Here is a 19,510-nt window from a genome sequence, read left to right on the forward strand (position 1 = left end):
CATGCAATATAGCCACCTCATGCATATGATTAAAAATACATACAAAGGGCCTCATAATGGTTTTCAGATAGTTAATCCTAATATATCACATATCCCACAATGACAGTGCCTGATAAAAGTTAACCGGTTCCCATGGAGAATCTAAACAACATGATGCGTGCCCATTTATTGGTGCGCGTCATCACGTGACTCAATATCCCAAAAAAACACCATAGCAACCATGCATACAATCATTGGTGCGCGTCACCACGTGTGTATATTCCCATCGTTTTTTGGGACTATCGATGATGGGTGATCCCAAAATAAGGATAATGCCCATACTCATTGGTGATAATCCAGGTAAGGTTCATATAACCCAGGGGTGTCAAACTTAAATTCATCGGGGGCCGCATCAGCAGTTTGGTCACCCTCAAAGGGCCGGTTGTATCTGTAGGTCCCCCTGTATAATTATAATGCCATGACACCACAGGCTGCTCCCCCTGTATAATATAAAATGAATGCCATGACACCACAGGCTGCTCCCCCTGTATAATAATAATGCCATGACACCACAGACTGCTCCCCCTGTATAATATAAGTAATGCCATGACACATAAATGATTATACAGGAGGAGCAGCCTGTGGTGTCATGGCATTATTATTATTATACACAGGGACACCTCAGGAAACAGCAGATATATATTTTTTTTTTATTGTGAGTGTGATCCTCATCCTCACTTACTGTTTCTCCGTCTGTCCTGCAGCTGCTGCGGCTTCCAGCTTTTCTTCACTGCTTGCTGCGGCCACACTGTCCCCGACTCCCGGTCCAGCTTCCCTGCCTGCTCCTACTTCTCTACAGACGCATGGGCGGGCGGCGTCATCGTCATGACGTCCCCACCTAGTGTCTGTCACTGCCGGGCATCAGAGGGAACAGGCGGCCGGGCCCTCCTCCACGTAGCCGTGGAGGCCGGTGGCCATGTTTCTGTAGCCGCATACATATGTGCCTACAGGAACATGGCCGCCGACAGTGGAGGAACAGGTAAGGCGGCCGTGGACGCGGCCCGCAGCACTCCTGTTTTAGACACACTCTCCTCGCGCGGGCCACATGACGAGGTCTGGCGGGCCGGATTTGGTCCGCGGGCCTTGTGTTTGACACCCGTGATATAACCCATCGGTTATGTGTAGCCAATGGTAGGAGGTCAATGCTCTATCCCAGACAAACAAACATATAACATAAATATATACATAGTGCAAACACTTTTAAAAGACTACGTAGGTTCTCCACATAGAGCATATTACAATAATTTTATGTTATATTTCAACCTCATCAAAAATATTAATTTGTAACCAAAACCATTGATACAATATGCAACCATGGTATCCCCTACAATACTGGTGCAATACAAACCGCCTGTGCGATGTCAAACTGTCAATTTCCCAAGCTTATCAATGCCATTTAACTCACAGGAAACATTTCAGTGAGTTATATTCATTCAAGCCCTTTGGGCTAATCGTATCTAGGGAATATATCCACCGAGCTTCCTTCTTAAGGAGCAACCTAGCCCGGTCTCCACCCCTTTCAAGAACAGGCACATGATCAATAATCATACTCTTCCTTAAGGTTCCTTAAGGGAGCTGACAGTCTATCCCACGTAGGTCAATCCGCATGGGCACTTAAGTAAGTAGATTACGTGATCAGAAGAACACGTTAGCCTATGTTTAATTTTCACCTTTCGACCACTGTGGGGATGATTAAAGAATTCTCCAACGGACTTCCGGTGGGCGGAGCATCTGGAATGGCCGCATTTTACCAGCTCCCCAGGCAGAGATCCAAAGAATCAAACAACATCCACTGAGATTGTTAAAATTTTGGAAAACTATTTACAACATCTGATAGCCCTAACAGCAAGGTCTCTGTGGATACCACTATCGAGCCTGGGGACCAAGATTTCACCGGAGTCTACCCACAATCAGTGGATACTGGCTGGCGGGCCACGCTACTGGCGCGAAAACTGGCGTGGCACCTCATCTGCCAACAACCAAGCATCCATAGCGGTGACAGAAAGGCAAATATACTGCTGTGCACCCCACTTGCCACAGACATACCTTCACCCGATACCTTCTTCCCGTGGACAGTGAGTGAGCGGCGGCGGGAGTGCGGACGTGACTGGAGGTGAGAGACTTGTTTTACTGGACCCCCCTGCCCGCTGCGCTCCTGGTGTGCACGGGCGCTCCATCCGATCCCCGCTACAAGACCCACCCCGACCCCCGCAAGTAACACCGGCATACCTGTTAGCGCCGTCTCCCGCTTGTCGAAGCGGTGCGGAGGCTGGAGGCAGAGACTTTGCCCGACTGCCAAATAGCTTCTCCCTCCTTCTCCCTCCTTCTGCCCGACACCCCGGCCACTCGAGAATTGAAGGGAACTCCCGACGGACGTGAGGGGTCTGCCAGACATTAAGGCAGCTGCAGCCGGACTGCAGGGCAGCGCTAATACTGCAGCGCTGGGAGCCAGGGAAAATAAAAAAGAACCCAAGCCGCGCACACCCGCCTGCACAAAACACGCAATAACACCAGTTATACTGTTAACCTGCACGGCCATTCACCTGATTGAGGGGGTTCCCGCCATACGGGCCCCCTTAGGGTGAGTTAGTGGGTCCCCGCAGCACCTGTGTGAGATCTGCCGCTGCCCTGCTCCTCTCCACCCCGCTGTCACATCCTTGGGAAAAGGGGTGATAAAACCCAGAGACCACCTGACCCTACCGCGGGATTAACAGGGTGCCCGGACAGAACCCAGCTGAACAGCTACAATCTTCAGGGGGACAGATATAAAAAGCCAGTGGTCCTGCCATCACACAAGTTTTGGATCCTGAATCCCCGACTGGTGGCCCTGACGGGGGAAAGAACACAAAAGCATTGCAGTTCAGACCTGGCCAAGCGTCCACACACTGCAACCCGTCCTCTAGAAACAGCTGAAATAACAAGAAAACCTGGCACTGCTGCTTCCAAATCCAGCACCCGGTACTAAACTTGTTTGTGATATTGTCTCCCTCTACTAACTCCTCACTACCTTCTACATACCTTTTCCCCCCAGCTTCTTCCCTACCCTCCTAGTGTGTTCCCCTCTCCCCCCCAAACAACACCTTCCTACCTATACCGTCCCACTATCTGTGCTCCCTCTTCACGTACCAAACGCAGTCTTACTGCTCTGACAGAATTCTTCTAGCTGCCGCATTCCAAATACAGCCAACAAAAACGAACTCACTTCAGTTTGGACTTCTACAATCAGAACATTTAGAACTAATATTATCTTGATCATTCTAACATACATTTGCCTTACCAAACGGCTATGTAAGTACACTGTGAACTATATGCTGGCTGTCGTTAACTTGCATGTTGCTGCCATCTGGTGGCCAAACTCATATCACACAAGTACCTGTCCTATCCTCTCTACAATCCTTAGTTGATATGTATTCAGTTTAACACTGTACCAGCCATCCCACATAGAACAGTACTATACCTCTAAGGGGGAAAGGTAATATATATATATATAAAAAAAAAAAAAAAAAAAAACCAAAAAACCATATATTAAAAAAAAAAAAAAAAAAAAAACATTATAGAGAGGGAATTGGTATATTGCTTCACACCCTTTGACTTTAAAGTTTGATATTATAAATGTAAGGCTTCGGTCTACCTGAGAGCGCCGCTCCTGGAACACCATCTCATAACTATTTGAGCATCCTCTTTGTCACATATAGATTATTTTACCCCAATTTCTCTGATTGATGAATCTGTGACACTATACCAAAAATATTCTGTCTGAAACACACGACCAAGTGTACTCACACCTGGGTATGGACAAATTTCTCCGTAGTTCGACCCCAGTCAAATCAACACCCAACCCCAAAGCCGCAAACATGGGGAAAAATAAACCCACTCAGGGGAGACCATCTCCTCCCTCTCCCCCACACACGGACACAATGCAATCCAGTTCTGAAGGCCCTTCACACTCAGAATACACTCTGCCTGGTCCCACGGCCATTTCAGAAATGGCACAGGAAATCTCAAAAATAATAATGCCTCAGCTAGACAAGAAGTTGGATTCTCTTCAGTCGTCCTTTGATGCAGCACTTGCTAAAATAGACTCTAACTCAACAAGAATAACCAATGTTGAGCAACGAGTCAGTGATGTAGAGGATCAATTTCAAGGTATACAACAGAGTGTAAGATCACACACTGATACTACTCAAGCCCTGTTGGCAAAAATAGACGATTTGGAAAATCGTACCAGAAGATGTAATCTCAGATTTATAGGAATCCCAGAGCAGATATCCGGTCAATCCCTAAGTGACCTTATCACACATACTATCCCTAGAGCACTCAACATCCAAACTGATACTGTGCTACCACACATAGAGAGAGTGCATAGGATAGGTCCAGACAGAGCAATTGCAAACGCCAGATCTAGGCCGGTGATTGCAAAATACCTAGACTTCCGTATGAAGGAAAAGGTCCTATTGGCATTTAGGAAATTACCCTCATTGGAGATAGACGGCTATGGAGTCCTGATATTCCAGGACTTTTCGGCCGCAGTCTCCCAGAAGAGAAGAGATTTTTCGGAGATCTGTAAATGGCTCCATGACCATAATGTAAAATTTGCCTTGCTGTACCCAGCAAAACTTAGAGCTGAAGACAATGGTAACACTTTGTACTTCACAGATCCTAAGGCAGCAAAAACTCATTTCGGTATTGATAACAATCGAGACAGATCTCCCAATAGGTAAAGTGTGGCTTGGAAGGATGTTCACACTATAGAAAGCTCATACTTGTTTTAGGAGTAGCGCTTCTCTCACAAAGGTTCTTTTGTTCGAAACAATGCTTTTTTGTTGGTATATATGTATGACTTTGTTTTTCACTATCCCAGACACGTATCGCAATACTCTTGCGATGCCTGTCTCAGGACTCTTGTTAGGAGGAAAATTTAGAAAAAGGTGGTTAAGGTACTGTGTAGTTCACCAAATGTTTTGTGTTTTTGCTCTCTCTCTCTCTCTCCCCCTCTCCCCTGGTTGCGGGAGAACCCATCAAGGTCTAGATGCATGCACCCTGCTAGCTGGGACGGGGTCTAGCATGCTTTATTTCCATTCAACTAAGAACAAACCCGCCAACAAAGCAGGAATTGGATAGGTATGTCAACATCAAACAATACTAATTCTAACACCATTCTGAACAACAAACTAAAACTCATATCATGGAACGTTGGAGGTCTGAACTCCCCTGTTAAAAGGAAAAGAGTAGTTACCCACCTTAAACGTTTCCGCCCAGACATTATATTCCTCCAGGAGACGCATTGGGCAAACGACTCCAGTGCTGTACTCAGAGCGCCATGGCTAGGTGAATGTGTAGCTGCCAATTATTGCAGAAAGGTCAGGGGTGTAGCCATTCTTTTTAATAAAAACCTAAATTATACTATATTACACACAACAGCTGACCCAAATGGGCGATACTTGATTATAGACATAGAAATCTGGGGAACAAAATACACACTTGTAAACGTATATGCTCCAAACACTTTGCCCCAAGAATTTTTAGGTCAATTAATAGGGTCACTAGCACAACGAACAAACTTTCCCCTAATAATAACGGGTGACTTCAACGCAGTAGAAACTCCATCACTGGACAGGCAGCCTACCCCCCCCTCCTTTTCCTCCACGATCTGGCGACAATTCCAAAATCTTAAGTCCACCCTTCAGGTGGTAGACATCTGGCGACTCTTAAATGCCACGGACAAAACTTTTACCTTTTATTCAGCTGTACATCACTCATGGTCACGCATAGACGCTTTTTTTGTAGGAAACCAGTTAATACCCCAAGTACACAACGCAGACATCCACTCAATAATAATCTCGGACCATGCGCCTATAACACTAACACTTACACTTCCCAACAAAACCAAAGGCCCGGGAATGTGGCGATTCCCAGCATATCTATACAAATCTGACAACTTCAAACAATTTCTCATAACTCAATGGATGAACTTCCAAGACGATAATATAGAGGCCTGGGATAATCCCACTTTATTTTGGGGTACGTCTAAAACAGTATTAAGGGGACAGATCATCGACTATGTTTCCAGGCAACGCAAAAAAACGTCAGAAATATATAAAAACCTATCCCTTGCCCTAACAAAAGCCCTTCAGGAATACACAACAAATCCTAATCCCTCCACTCAGAACACATACACTCAAGCTAGACAACTTCTGGACACTCATCTATCAACCCAAGCAAAAAAAGACGTGTTATATACTAAGCATAAATTTTATAGATGGGGTAATAAATCTGGAAAACTTCTAGCCTCTCTATCCAGACCCAAACATAAAAGGCCATACATCACAGCAATCAAACACCCAACTAACCATAATCTAGTAACATCCACCACAGAAATAGTCCATTTATTTCAAGAATATTACACCAATCTATACAGGGACCAACCATTTGATCCGCAGAAACACACAAAGTTTATACAAAATATAACATTGCCCACATTATCCTCGGACCAACTAGAACAACTCAATGCACCCATCAACCTAACTGAAATACTCGATACAATCTCTAAGTTACATCTAGGCAAATCTCCAGGCCCTGATGGGCTTTCAAACGAATACTATAAATTATTACAACAGCAAATAGCTCCGGCCCTAGTAGACCTGTTTAACGATCTAGTAACCAATCATACCCCCTTTCCATACTTCACAGATACAGCTACTATACTACTCCCCAAACCCAACAGAGACCAGGCACTATTAGAATCCTACAGACCAATAAGTCTGCTCAACACAGACGTAAAACTCTTAGCCAAAATAATGGCAGATAGACTGCAAAAAATTATGCCAGATTTAATTACTCACCACCAATTGGGATTTGTGAGAGGACGCCACTCTGTCCTGGGAATCAGAACTGCTGTAGCAGCAGTGGCAGCTTCATCCATGGCAAGGCAGCACAGCAATGTGCTGCTAAGCCTAGATACTGTCAAGGCCTTTGACACTGTTCTGTGGCCCCATCTATTTACAATACTACATGAGCGAGGCTTCGGTCCCTTTTTTATAAACATTATAAAATATTTATACTCATCTCCCAAGACAAACATATTAGTAAATGGCGTAAGCAGCAACCCAATAGAACTACAACGAGGCACTCGACAAGGTTGCCCCCTGTCGCCGTTGCTGTTTAATATAGCTATAGACCCCCTGATTCGGGCATTATCAACAGATACTATATTTAAGGGCATACTTATAGGCTCTAAAGAGGTTAAGCTGACAGCATTCGCAGACGACATATTACTTTATATATCTAACCCTACTGACTCACTGCCTCATATTCTAAAAATTTTAAAGAACTTTGAGGAAATCTCAGGGTTCGCAATTAATCTAAACAAATCCACAGCATTGCTTCTTGGTAACGTAACTAGAATGAGTCAATTTATGACCAACATTTCGATGCAATGGACAAAAAATAGCTTTACATACTTAGGAGTGAAAATCCCTAGCCAAATCGCAAAATTGTATATGCTCAATTACACACCCCTAATTAAACAAATATCAGACGAATTGGAAAGCTGGAAAAATCTGCCGATATCATTCCTAGGCCGCATAAACCTAATAAAGATGATCTCCTTCCCGAGATTGATGTATCTCATTCAGGCCCTTCCACTACATATAACAACAAAAGATTTACAATATATATACAAACTTTTTAGGCACTTTATTTGGCACGGTAAGCGACAAAAAATTAGTCTGGTAAAGTTGCAGCAGACGAAGGAAAATGGAGGGGTAGGTTTCCCAAACATCCAGCTTTACAACAATGCTGCAATGTTTCGATACCTCGCAGATTGGGTCTCTGGACAAAACAACTACGCAAACACCACATTAGAAAAGGAGTTTCTAGAAGGAGGCAGTCTGGTGTCTTTTTTACATCTCCATGACCAAGAAGTCCCAACACATTTACAAAACAACCCTCTACTGTGGAATGTCAAGAGAACCTGGCACTGGGTTAGACATAAAGCAGGCCTGAATTCTCACAAATCCCTCCAGCTTCCCTTTATTGACAACCCTGAATTCCAAAATGGGCTAGCCTCATACCCCTTCACGATATGGAGAGTGGGAGGAATAGTTAATCTGGGCTGCTTAGTAGACAAGGACTCACAACAGGCTTTAACCTATACATCTGCAGTTGAAAAATTTGGCACCTTAGAGGCGTATCCCCTGGCCTTTCTGCAGGCGCAGCACTACATATCCTCGGTAATCAGATCCTTCTCTAACAAAGACTGGATAAACCCAATAGACGCACTATTAAATAAACCCCCCATTTTACAAAAAGCCATTTCCCTTTATTATAGATACTTTAGAACAGACTTAGACCATACGAAACTAAATAGCGGAATGTCAAAATGGTTGTCCAAATTCCCGGACTACGAAATTGAAGATCTACTTAAAGCACTTGTAAAATCCTGCAAAATGTTATCCTCTACCACTTACACAGAAATGTTTTTAAACATATTCCATGGTGCATATTTATCCCCACATAGAAGCTTCCTGATGGGTCGAACCACATCCCATACATGCTATAGATGCGGGGAATCATACGCAGACTTATACCATAGTTTTTGGTCATGTGCAGTAGTCCGAACATTTTGGCTACAGATTAAACAGTACGCGGAAACATCTCTAGTCAACTACATCCCATTTACACCAGACTGGGCAATTCTTGGCATTGTCCCACCCTCTTTGAGGACTTCGAGGGGAGGTAAACGTCTACTACTGGCAATTAGCGCAGCTGCCCGGAAGACCATTCTTCATGAGTGGATCTCTCAAGCACCTCCAACGTTCTCTTTATTTAAATGCAAACTGTTTCACTTGTTCAGGATGGATTGGATAGAAGTCAGCCTAGACAAGGAACATAAAATTAACGCATTCTTTGCAGTGTGGGAAAGCTACATTACTACACTATCAGCAAATATGAGACAACAAATCCACCAAAGTTTACAAAACACATCCTGGTACTTATTACGCCTAGCAGCTAATGACCCTCCCATTGTAATTGAAGGGATGTGACCTAATCTCTTGTCGTTCAGGGGTTGGGGCCTGGGGGGGGGGGATGTGGAGGGAGGGGGGAGAGAGTAGCACATTAATTTCAGTTAACCACAAAACTGTACTAATTTTTGGAACTATGTTATGTTAAACACAAGTTCGATATGTTTGTATTATAGACACAGGCGGTTGCCACAAATTGATATAGTCTATCTCAACTGCTACATATAATTAGCTCTGTCATGCTGATCACTTGACCTGTTACTGCAAAACTTTGAAAAATATTCTGCTACAAAATGGTAAAGCACCAGACCATGTTAACAAATGTATAATGACATCAACATTGTTTAAATGAGATGAATAACGAAACAAGACCTGCGTGTCTAAAAATTGTATTTTATTGCACAGTGCCTTAATAAAAATATTTTTGAAGAAAAAAAAAAAGAATTCTCCAACGTTCATGGACTGACAGGTGGTGCAGACATCCATGGTTGCCAATATTCGGTATCTATGATGTTAAAATCCTTGATCGTAGACAAAAAATCAGGGGTATCGCGGATATAGCTTGGTACAGAACTCACTAGGCTGCAGTATCTGATCTACAAACTGTGCCATCGGTTGCATCACAGACCCCCTGGCTGATATAATAGGTCTACCAGGAGGCCTGTCCAGCCTCTTATGCACCTTTTGGCAATGTGTACATAATGGGACAGATAGGTGTAACAACTCGTAAAAAACAGCTATTGCCTCATCAATCCATCCTGACAATATGCCCTGTTGGATCAATTTATCCATTTCCTTCTTGATAGCATACATTGAATTCTTGTTGATCCGCTCATAGACCGAATCATCACTAAGTTGTTCACAAATGTCAGAATGATAATCATCATAGTTCATTACCACCACTGCTCCCCCCTTATCAGCGGGACGTATGACTATTTTGTCATTATTCTTCAATGACCCCATAGCCTCCCGTTGTATTGGGGACAAATTATCATAAGTGGTCTTAGGCTTCTCTGTATTTAAGTCTGTGTCAATCATGCGTAAAAAAACTTTTAATATTAGTAGGGGGATCAAAATTACTAGGTCTTTCCAGAACCTGATTCAATGAATCATTATTTATGTTATCCATGTCACCAAAATGGTCTCTAAGTCTTAGCTTCCGACCCATTCTATAGTGATCCACAGTAGTATCAAATTTATTCGGTACTTATATGTTAGTTCGGCGCCCACTATAGTTAGTACGCTCATACCCCCACTATCCATGTCGGCGTGGAGTAGATTTTATATAGTGTGGCGAGCCACCGAGCCTGAAGTGTGGCGAGCGGACGCAGAAAACTAAGCAAATAGCTTAGTGGGCGCCCAACTAACATATAAATACCATTTATTCCTGATAAAAATAGGTACAAATCCTAATCCCCTAATCCCTCCTCACTTGGAGTAAGTGTATGGTCAGATATATTGATAATAGGATTTACCTCTGCTGGCCTCTTCCCCTTCTTTTTGTATCCACCCCGCTGCGTGGGCATTTCTTATAGGGTCCCTGTAATGGCCACCTCTCACCCCTGAAAAGTTCTTATTCTGGTGTACCACTAGTTGGAAGTCCACTGCCTTCTCCATGTGCGGTGTGAAAGGGGTATAAGGGTATGTGAGGGCACCAGGGCTATTGTTCCAGGTATTAGGAGTGCCAATCACATTATATTGTTCTTTCTTTTTAAGATTTCATTACCCATTTAAGTGCTGACCGGAATCAAAAGTTTTGGATTGGTCTCAAATTTACAATGAATCCTCAAGACAGTTGGGTTGATGGTCGTGATATCACCTATACAAACTTCCATCCAATATTACAAGGGAGACTGAAGAGGTTTGAGTTTGATGTAGGTGCCATGTTTACACTAGCTGGGTTTTATGCCAGACTGAGCAGGTTTCCCATCTACTGTATGTCCTGTAACTGACTTTCTTGTTCCTCAGCGATATGACGATGAGAAAAACCAGCAATGTGTGTTTTTCCTGAATGATCCCAAATCATCATTTATTGGGACATGGGATTTTACCGCCTGCTCAGACTTGCAGTATGTGTCAATCTGTCAAAAAGCTAGAGGTATGACCTTCTTTTTTATTCTTATCATTCTTTCTCTTTTGAACAGACAGATGGTAGATCGTGGCTACCTACTTTTGTGAAGTCACAGAATAATGTATTTGGATGCAGTGCTGATATTCTGCTGAGAAATGGCAATTTTAGTTGCAAATTAAGGAAAGCCACTTGCGCCATAGTATAGATCAGGCATGTCCAAACGATGGCCCTCCAGCTGTTGTGAAACTACACATCCCAGCATGCCTTGCCATAGTTTTAGTATTCCTAATAGCAAAACTGTGGCAACGCATGATGGCACTCACCCACAGCTGGAGGGCCATAGTTTGGAGATGCTTGGTATAGATTATGCTATTTAACCATTTGAGTGTCCAATTCATTTGTCAAAATTGGTGTGAAAATTACCAAGCAAACCTTTTTATTCATCATAATGACCTGTAATGTTTACCTTTTTATAAAGGAAATATCATCTTTTTGTACACAACATTTTTTTATTTGAATTTATATAACAAATGTGAGCGACGCTGGCATATTTTTAGCTGATATTTTCGCCTCTCACAGATGTTGGCTCTCAAAGGGTTAAACATAAAATGGAATATAGTTGATGAAATTGCAGATGGAATAGAACCTTTAGCATCAGTATGGGCAGGAAGGCCATCCCGGGTGACACCAGCATAGCAGGGCTGCTCTGCAATTTGATGTCCACATTGTGCGTGAGACCAGGTAGAGGCTGCACAAGGCCCAGTGTGCCTAGAACAGGAAGCGTGGCATGCAGCACACACACACGCACACATAAGGGAGGTGGCTTTGTGGGCATGAGGCCGTAAGTTTTGCACGTGCATGATGCTTACCATACCACACAGCATGTCACCTCTTGTAGTGACGCCACTGACTAGCATCCATCAACACTAGTAAACTATTAACTGGGAGACAGCCCTGTATGCTGGACAATAGTTCTAAAATGCTTAAGGGTATAATCAAACCCGGGTCACGACTGTCGGGCTGTCCCGACAGCCGTGACCCTGTCCCGTTCTCAGCCAACTCAACTAAGAATCGGCAGGCGGGTTTCAATGTCCGCCTACTGAATGCCAAAAAGGGGGCGTGGCTTCGAGATACGGCCGTGGATCATTGAGCTATGGCCAAGAGCTTGACAATCAATGGCCGTTCTCGGCAGAACAGGCCCGACTGCTTCTAAAGTCAGGTCCGTCCAACCAAGGACAACATTCCATTTATTACAGACATTCCTCACTTAATGACCTACCTGTTTATCGACCGCTCAGACTTATGACCCGGCCTTCTTTTATCGACCGCACTGCGACTGCTCGGACTTACAATTCGCCCTTGTGTGTCCCGCCTACCCATTCGTACTTACAAACCGCCTACACTGTTTAGTGACCGCACACGTTTTGCAGCGTCTCCGCGATATTTCAGAGAATAGGAGGAGTAAAGAAGTATGACTTTTCTTTATTTAGAAGTGCACTGTACTTGTATAAGGTAATTTTATACACGTTTGTTTAACGAAAACATATAATAGTGTTCCCGAAAGCATCCCAGGAGGGCAGGGTGCTGGAGGAAAAGGGGCACTTTGAATGTGGCGGGGCGAGCCCGCCGACATCACTGAAATTACAGACATTTGCCAATCTTAACTGATGGACGATCCGTTTCTGGTCTTTCTTTTTTCATTTTTATTTTTCAGCTAAATTTTATGTAGATATCATTATAAATTTCCAGTGTTATTTTAATATATTTTATTTTATATAAGCTCAGTATATCCATTTTTCCATTATTAAGAGAAATAAACGGTTCGCCAAGCCCGCTGCTTACCCTATATAAAGCAGTACACACACATAAAAAATTCCCAAATAAATATTTTCTCCTGAAATTTTTTTGATATGAAATTCTTGGTATCTACAAAATAATAACTATATGTTGATCACCTTTGCTGGGCTGTAGGTTTATCTGGTTTCTGCTCACAATTTTACACAAAGGGTCCGATTCAGACCTGTTCGCACATGTGCAATACCCCGGAGTAAACCTCTTTCGGCAAGTTTTTTTACTCGCCGGAGCATTCGCAAAATGATTGGCAGTCAGGTCGCTGGGGAGTTTCATGGGTGTGCCCATAGAAATGCTGGGCGTTCCCCTGCGAAGAGAGGAAAAATCATTTGATGCTGAGCATCCATCAAATGATTTTTCCTCTGTGCCTGCGTTGGCGTACACATCTGCTTGCATCGTAGTGCGGGTGGTGGGGTGGCGTGTGCCTGCACACTACGCAGCGAATATATGCAACCTAGTGAGCAGGTCTGAATCGGGCCAAAAGTGTCTAGATGTTCTAGCACCGTATAAAATTTTGAAAACTGTTAAATACTTTTATGACCGAAGCACAAGCTGAATAAAACCGATAATCCTAGTGTAGTTGGCCATCATTAAAGGCTGCAGAAAATACCCAAAAGACAATCTGAGACCATCAATAGGCGCCAGTTGTTGCTCAGTGCGTTTCAGAATCCTTATACAAATGGCATCGCACCCTTCTGCTTGTAGGATGTGATGCTGCCCCAAGTAGTAGGATATTTTTACAAGTTAGAGCACCATACACTTATGCGATTGGATGCGATGTGACATCGCAGTGCATTGTCCCATCACATACAATCACATCTTATGGTGCCTAAAGTGTCCTCTTCCAGCACCCAATGTTGCGTGCCATCTGAGGTGGAGTAGCAAAGCGCCGTGAAGGAGTGCTGGCTGCGGTATTCAAAGTTTAAAACACTGGGCTGCCATTGGTTGGCTGAGAAGGGAGCTCTTTCTCAACCAATCAGAGGGCCACCCAGTGTTTAAAAAAAAAAAAATTCAAATTCTGCCTCCGCCAACGCTCCTTCACAGGGCTGCGCTACACCGACGGATGCCACCAGCGCTCACTCTGGCCCCCTCTCCCCGAACCCGGCGCCTACCAAAAAGCGCTCCCATCGCCCACCAAAACAAAATGCAATAGCTCCTGCAATTCGATAGATATTATGTGCAGCACATACTTTCTATAGACGCGACATTAGACTGGCAGGCCTGCGCTTGGCGTCACATGGGACACAAAATTTTATCTGCTGTTTAATTCCAGATGGCAATGGGACAACAACACAGACCGTTGAACCAGAAGACCTAGAATTCCAGGGGAAAAAGTACAAAATGATTCACGGTAACATGACCTGGTATACAGCTTTGTCACAATGTATAAGCAAAGACATGGAGCTGGTCAGTATTACGGACTTATACCAGCTTTCCTTTCTCACGGTCACTGTTGCCCAAGTTGGCCATCCAGTGTGGATCGGACTCTCTAGCAGGAATGTAAGCATCCTCTTAATACTCCATTATCAATTTGGAAGTTTTTACCTGTTCATTATGATATCTTACCATTTTACATTTATTTAAATACCAGGATGGGATCCACTACAGATGGCAGGATAGGAGTCTGGTTACACTAAACCGATGGTCAGAGGATTATCAAGAGAATGGGGATTGTGTTTATATGGCTCTGGATGGCACCTGGAGGACTGAAAGTTGTGACCTTGAGTTACCTGGAGCAATTTGTCATGTACCACCAAGTAAGATGTTCTGCTTGTATGTAGTAGGGGTCCCAGACCCTCTCCTGGTTTGATGTCCTTTTGAGTGAGCCTCTTTGAGAGGTACCTGCACATGCAGCAGACACTGGTGCTCATACTGAAAACCAAAAACCATTTGTTTAATGTGCAAAAAATTTTTGGTATTAGGCATCCGTTAACTACAAAAGCCTCCCAGTCACATCTAGTATACACTAAAAATATTTTTCTTACGGCCTGCGGTGGATGCTGGGAAATGTGGTATTCCGGGGCTGGAGGTCCGGGCACCAAGGAGTAGAACTTCTTTTGGCTAGTGCAGCCCCAGGCTCCGCCCCCCTAATACCCCTTCCTGTCCTCAGAGACCAGTTTTTTCCTTGGTGCTCTGAGGAACAGGCACCACGCTAAGGAGAGGGCATTGTTAGCCTTTATTTAAACTTCGTTTTTTGGGGGGGTTTTTTGTTATTATTTTTTCTCTATCTGCATCAGACTCGCAGCGCTGCTGCGGCTGACGGCAGAAGCATCTCCCGGCGTCTGGTGGACTGACCGTTCGGCCGCTCGCACCAGACACCTCAAAGCACTTGGAGGCAGCCGCGGCTGGGAGAAGCTCAGGTAAGCGGCTTCCCGCTTGCGGGGAGCCGGACATCGCGGCTCACACCGCCGGTGGGGGGGCGCCACCGGGGGCCTGGCAGCAGTACTCAGCTCATGCTGAGAAACCGCTAGACCACTAGGGATTAGGTGAAAAGCATAACAGCTCCCACGGTATGTGGGTTAAGCTGGTGGTTCCAGGAGGGGACGGAGCTGTATATAACTCCGCCCTCAAGCTCACGGCAATGGCCTGTCCTGGGTTCCCGCCGAGAGCGCTCCTCTCCTCCCCCCTCCTTCACAGTGGGGGCCATTTTGGCTCACTTGCTGACTGGCTTCAGACGGAGAGGAGCATCAGAAATCGCCCCCATTTACCTCCACTGTTATCAGTGACAGGTTGTATTATCCTCACCTCACTTATATGGTGTAGGTGTTGGAAGCAAAGTGCCGATTCCTTGTGTGTGGATTGTGAGGAGACTGTGATATACTGCAGTGTATTTTATCTGTCTTTTTTATTTTCAAAAGTTTTTTATGTTAATCTGATGTGAGTGTTTTTATGCCACATCTCTCTCTGTAGGCCTGACAGGGAGCGCAGTATAAGTTCACTTATTCATTTATTAGTGACTGATACAGTCTCTCATACCTAATATCACTGGTGTACTTAGGTAATTCCAGTTGTTTTGCTTAGCACCCACACACAAATCATGTCAGCAAAGGGTTCAGGGAGATCCCGCAGGTCTGGTCCCGCTCCAGCGCTGCACGCATATACATACACCGTATGCAAAGAAAACTTTGCTAGTGCTGAGGAGAACCACGCAGGCCTCTGTGACCGTTGCTCTCAGCCGGGGCCTAGTTCACAGCCCACTGTGGATGTTCCCTGCAGACCGGACTGGGCTGCAGACCTGTCCTCTGCGATGAGGGAACTGGCTTCTCAGCTGGCAGCGTCACGCAACCCCGCTGCTCCCCCTGCACCTCAGGTCCAACCCCAGCCAGTAGAGCCTTCCTGGGTAGCAGAGCTATCACAGTCAGTCCAGGGTTTGGTGCAGGTCTCATCCTCTCTTCAAAATGCTCTGTCAGGATCTGTCACTCACAGACCACCCAGACGTGAGGCATCTCAGCCCCTCTTACAGGATACAGATGATGATACCTCTGAGGAGGATCAAGACGGGGCTGTCCCTAATGCAATTGATGATGTGGACACTGATACTGATGATCATATGTCCCAGGCCAGAGTGGACAGCCTTATTAAGTTAATACGGCTCACTATTAAGATAAATGAGCCTGAGGTACAATCCTCTGCAGAAGGGCCAGAGGCTGAACCAGTATTCAAGCGTAAAAAGGAGGACACTGCTTTTTTCCCTCAGTCAAAGCAGTTTGAAGAAGCATGGAAACATCCTAATAGGAAATTCCTTGTATCAAAGCGTATCCCTTCTTTTTATCCTCTAGCAGACGACCACAAAAAATGGGATGACCCCCCCTCAGGTAGACGCCCATGTCACCAGACTAATCAAGGCTACGGTTTTGCTCATACCAGATGTAACATCCTTAAAAGACCCTGTGGATAAGAAGCAGGATCAGTTTCTCAAATCCATTTATTCAAACGCAGGGGCAGCTCTGCGGCTTAGCTATTCAGCCGCGTGGACAACTAGAGCTATAGCACATTGGGCAGATGCTCTAATGGAGGGTCTACAGTCTGGTACCAAAAGATCTGAGTTACTTCCTTTGGTGGACAATATTAGGGAGGCGAGTTCCTAACTAAGTGAGGGCGTGTTGGATGCTGGAATATTTGCATCCAAAATTTCAGCAGTATCAGTGGCGACACGCAGAGCCCTTTGGCTCATATCTTGGAAGGCGGACAATGACTCAAAGAGAGCTTTAGAGGCATTGCCGTTTACGGGAGGTATCCTGTTCAGATCAGAATTGGACAAAATCGTTACGTCCATTGCAGCCTCAAAGTCAGCCTTTCTGCCCACAGGAGCCACTAACCAAAACAGCAGGCCTTTCGCTTCTTTCGTCCCTCCAGTAGGGCCAGATCCAATTATACAGGATCCTGGCCAACAAGGTCACAGCAGTCTTTTCAAAAGACACAGAAGTCCAAGCCCAAACAGGGATGGGCAGCTCGTCGTCAGACCCCGAAGCAGCCTGAAAAGCCTGCGGCCTGACGCCGGGCACACCAAAGAGGTGTCATGGGTGGGGGGCCACCTTCTGGAGTTTGCGGAGACCTGGTTAAGTTCCACATCGGACTCTTGGGTGTCGGAACTAATATCGCACGGTTATACTCTGACCTTTTGCTCCAGACCCCCAACACAATTTTTCACAACAGGTCTCCCACTGGACCCCCTCAAAGCTGCAGCCATCGAGATGGCTGTCTCAACCCTGTTGGAACAAAGGGTGATCATGCCGGTTTCACAATCACAGAGAGGGACCGGATTCTATTCAAATTTATTCCTGGTCAGCAAACCAGACGGCTCCTTTCGACCTATACTGAATCTCAAGAGATTGAATGTCTTCCTGAGAGTACCCAAATTCAGAATGGAGTCTCTGAGCTCCATCCTCAGTGCTCTGGAACCAGGGGATCTGATGACCTCCCTGGATATACAAGATGCATACTTGCATATCCCAATCAAACCGGAACATCAGAGATTTCTCAGGTTTGCAATCTTAGATCGCCATCTTCAATTTCGTGCTCTCCCGTTCGGGCTCTCAACAGCCCCCCGGGTGTTCACGAAAGTCATGGGGGTGATGGCGGCTCACTTACTCCTTCTACTTATTCGGATTCTCCCTTACCTAGAAGATCTTCTCATTGTAGCGCAATCACAGGAGGAAATTCAAAATCATCTACAGATTGCTCTCAACCTCCTCCAATCTCACGGTTGGATAATCAACTGGAGGAAGTCCAGCTTGACCCCATCATCCTCCATGATACATCTGGGGGCACTGATAGACACGGAAGCTCAAAAGGTTCCCCAGAACAAGATACAGGACCTACAATCACAAATCCAATTCTTTCTGGCGCAACGCAGAGTCTCTGTCCACCTCTGCATGACATTGATGGGGAAAATGGTATCAGCCTTCCCAATGCTGGTATTCGGACAGTTCCACTCTTGGAGACTACAGCTAGCCCTGTTATCTCGGTGGAATCGATCACACATGGACCTAAAAAGATAGTTCCTCCAATGGTGGCTACTGTCAGACAACCTAAGAAAGGGAAAGTCCTTCGCAAGTCACAACTATGTCATAGTGACAACGGATGCCAGCCTACAGGGTTGGGGAGCCATGACACTGGACCAGTCGTTCCAGGGCCTGTGGACACCCCAAGAAGCAAAGCTACCAATAAACATCCTAGTGCTAAGGGCCATTTACCGGACGTTTCACCAATCAGGGACTCTTCTTCACGGAAGACCAGTCAGAATCCAGTCAGACAACGCGACAGCGGTCGCGTATGTCAACCACCAAGGGGGAACCCGGAGCCGAGCAGCCATGCGGGAAGTGACTCAAATCCTCCTATGGGCAGAGAAGTATCTACTCGCCCTGTCGGCTGTTTATATTCCCGGGGTGTTGAACTGGGAAGCAGACTTCCTGAGTCGCCAGACAATTCACTCCGGGGAATGGTCTCTCCATCCAGAGACATTCACAACCTTAGTAGACCTATGGGGAGCCCCACAAGTGGACCTCATGGCCTCAAAGCACAACAAGAAACTCCCTCTGTACGGATCCAGAACAAGAGACCCACAGGCATGTCTGGTAGACGCCCTATCGGCTCCTTGGCCATTTCAAAGGGTATTTGCATTTCCACCAATTCCGTTAATTCCCCGTCTACATCAACGCCTCAAGAGGGAGAAGGTGACCATGATCCTAGTGGCCCCGAATTGGCCGAGACAATCATGGTACCCGGAGCTGCTACAGCTGGTCAGGGCACCTCCATTCCCATTGCCACTCCGGCCCGACCTTCTATCACAGGGACCTTGAAAAAGCTGCTGAGAGCGGCGAAACGCGTAGGTGCAATACAGATGACCTGATCACCCTACAGATTTGGCACCCACGGTCCTTGCTACTTCATTTGGATCCAGCACCGTCTCCACCAGGAGAATTTTACTCCCAGCGGTTTTGCTACAATTACCAACCATCCCCACACCTACAGTGGATGAAATACTCTGGTTACCCACACATCTATCCGAGGCTCCGCTACATCT

General features: G+C 45.4%; 1 protein-coding gene across 2 annotated transcripts in view; it reads left to right on the forward strand.

The window, feature by feature from the left end:
- LOC146020677 (lymphocyte antigen 75-like) overlaps positions 1 to 19,510 on the forward strand; it is a 341,840-nt gene that overhangs the window by 295,975 nt on the left and 26,355 nt on the right. For both annotated transcript variants that reach the window (XM_083153965.1, XM_083153966.1), the window contains exons 47-50: positions 10,779 to 10,936; positions 11,031 to 11,160; positions 14,258 to 14,484; positions 14,576 to 14,741. In XM_083153965.1, coding sequence (XP_083010091.1) covers positions 10,779 to 10,936; positions 11,031 to 11,160; positions 14,258 to 14,484; positions 14,576 to 14,741 — 681 coding nt within the window. The remainder of the gene's footprint in view (positions 1 to 10,778; positions 10,937 to 11,030; positions 11,161 to 14,257; positions 14,485 to 14,575; positions 14,742 to 19,510) is intronic.

This window comes from Crinia signifera, chromosome 7 (genome assembly GCF_055691185.1).
Source record: "Crinia signifera chromosome 7, ASM5569118v1, whole genome shotgun sequence".
Classification (NCBI taxonomy): Eukaryota; Metazoa; Chordata; class Amphibia; order Anura; family Myobatrachidae; genus Crinia; species Crinia signifera.